The sequence below is a fragment of the Rhinopithecus bieti genome, unplaced genomic scaffold, assembly GCF_001698545.2.
Source record: "Rhinopithecus bieti isolate Rb0 unplaced genomic scaffold, ASM169854v2 scaffold_56845, whole genome shotgun sequence".
NCBI lineage: Eukaryota > Metazoa > Chordata > Mammalia > Primates > Cercopithecidae > Rhinopithecus > Rhinopithecus bieti.
The window spans coordinates 1181216-1183232 of record NW_016823722.1 but is presented as its reverse complement, the minus strand read 5'-3'; the positions used below and the strand labels follow the sequence as shown (position 1 = coordinate 1183232).

The 2017-nt window shown below is 38.6% G+C and overlaps 1 protein-coding gene across 2 annotated transcripts in view; it reads left to right on the top strand.

Annotated features, from left to right (window-relative positions):
• The window catches only part of DOK5 (docking protein 5), a 177767-nt gene extending 175968 nt beyond the window's left edge, over nt 1-1799 (top strand). Inside the window, exon 8 of one of the 2 annotated variants that reach the window (XM_017861735.1) lies at nt 1043-1799. In XM_017861735.1, the coding sequence (XP_017717224.1) occupies nt 1043-1107 (65 nt within the window). In that variant the 3' untranslated portion in view covers nt 1108-1799. Of the gene's footprint in view, nt 1-1037 lie in introns of both variants that reach the window. The other variant, XM_017861733.1, reaches the window with a different exon arrangement.
• Nucleotides 1800-2017: the final 218 nt, after the last annotated feature.

Below are 2017 nucleotides of genomic sequence, written 5' to 3'. Positions count from 1 at the left end.
CCCCCCCCCCCCGGGGGGGGGAGAAAAACCCCCCCTCAAAAAAAAAAAAAAAAAAAAAAAAAAAAAAAACATAAAAATGAAAACAACATTTTTTTGAATGTGTGTGGGTGGGCAGACATGCTCCACTGGCTGCAGTCCTGTTTCTTGCGCCTGCTTGATGCGCACATTTACTCACCAAGGCTGCGGAAGTTTGTTTTGAAGGCTTTGTGCTGAGTCCTGAGCTCTTCACCTAGCCGTGTACATTTCTTTGCTTGTGGTAACCCTTGGCCAGCAGGTGGCAGTAGAACTTCTAGTTTTTGTTAAATCAGAGCAGTGTTATCTACAGGGATGGGCAAACTAGGGCTTGTGAGCCAAATCCAGTCTGCTGTCTGTTTTCATTAATAAAGCATTATTAGGACGTCCAGGCCCATTCATTACATATTAACTATGGTTGCTTTTGTGCTACAGGCAGCAGGGCTGAGTAGCGGCAGTGAGACCATATGGTTTACAAAACCTAAAATATTTAGTGTTTGGCTCTTCCTAGAAAATGCTTGACAACCATATATTATTAATATGTCACAAAGATCTTGTGTGTTGCCTTCTTGAATTTTTAAACTCTGTTTGGTCTGAAATCTAAACCTGAAATAATAAAGGCTAAATGAATTTTAGGAAGTTCTCCTTAACATTTACAAGATTAGCAAAGTGTAAGCATAAGACTGCCTTACTGCTGCTCAGGTTTCCAAAAAGTATTCTAGCTAAAAGTTTCCATAGTTCTGTCTCATTTCTCCTAAATGCCCTGGATGTAGGGATTGAGGCAGATGAAAAATTAAGGAAGAAAATAATTGCTAATGGACTGGCCGTAGCTCAACCCAGAGGCCACATGCAAATGATACGTAAATCATACAGTATCTATAACTCATTTACATATCATCGTGAGTAGCCTTTGGAAAAAATTCTGCCTTAAGTACATTTACTTATTTCTGTTATAGAGAAAGTTGTTGCCAGCTAATTTGATTGTGGGTTCTCTCTTGTAACTGTTGATTTTAAATTCTTTTTAGAAAAGATGTTGCCAGCCCTCTGAAGCTTCATCGAACAGAGACTTTTCCAGCCTACAGATTTGAGCACTGACAGTAACTGCCAAGAATTGTTAACACACTTGTGATGTGTCAGCCACAGATTCACCCAGGAGGTCACAGAATGACAGCAAGGGAAGTGACGACGAAGAGAAGAAGCTTAACGTCCTGGCTAATTGTGTGGTCATTGGGAAACTCTGCAATACAATAATTTTCTTTATTTTCTTTTTCTTTTTTAAATTCTTAGCGTAATTGAAACATGCTCTGTAGATATTGACTCTGTGTTCCCTCTTTTACAGCTGGGCAGAAAGAAGTCAATGTCACGAAATGATTTTCTATTGTACATACCTTGTCCCTTGCACTTCTCTGAATCTGTCCTTTTGTGGATTCTTGTGATTTTCCTTCCAAGTGTTTCAGTTGTATGACAGTCAGTATTGACAATAAAATGGCTTTTAATTATTTGTTGTTTGTTTACGCCCTCTTCCTCAGTTATTATTACTGTGGTTCTGATTAACTACTGGAAATTATAGTTGATTATATCACCAATTAGTTAAATCAGTGCTTTGACTCACTCTTATCTGTTCTGTTCAAAACTGTTCTTTCAAAGAACCCGTTAGTATTGTTTACAGGGTTACAGTTTTTCTCATATGCTTTCCTCACCCTCCTACCCCCTTTTTTAAAAGCGTTTATTTTGTTCGGAGTACCTTCATAAAACATTTGAAAATAAAAGATCATTCTTCACCCATATGTTCTTTGGATTCTGGCAACATGTTTTTCTCTATCCTAGGTATTTCTGAAGGGTGTGTGGACATTTGGCATGTGAGCTTTGAGTGTACTGCGTATTGTGTTTAATATGAATTCAACCATTCACGCATTTTCTCACTCGTTCATTAACGTGGTCTGTATTATCTATGGGTTTCCGGGACTGTACTGGTGTCCAGGGACGTAGAAATCAAAAGACACAG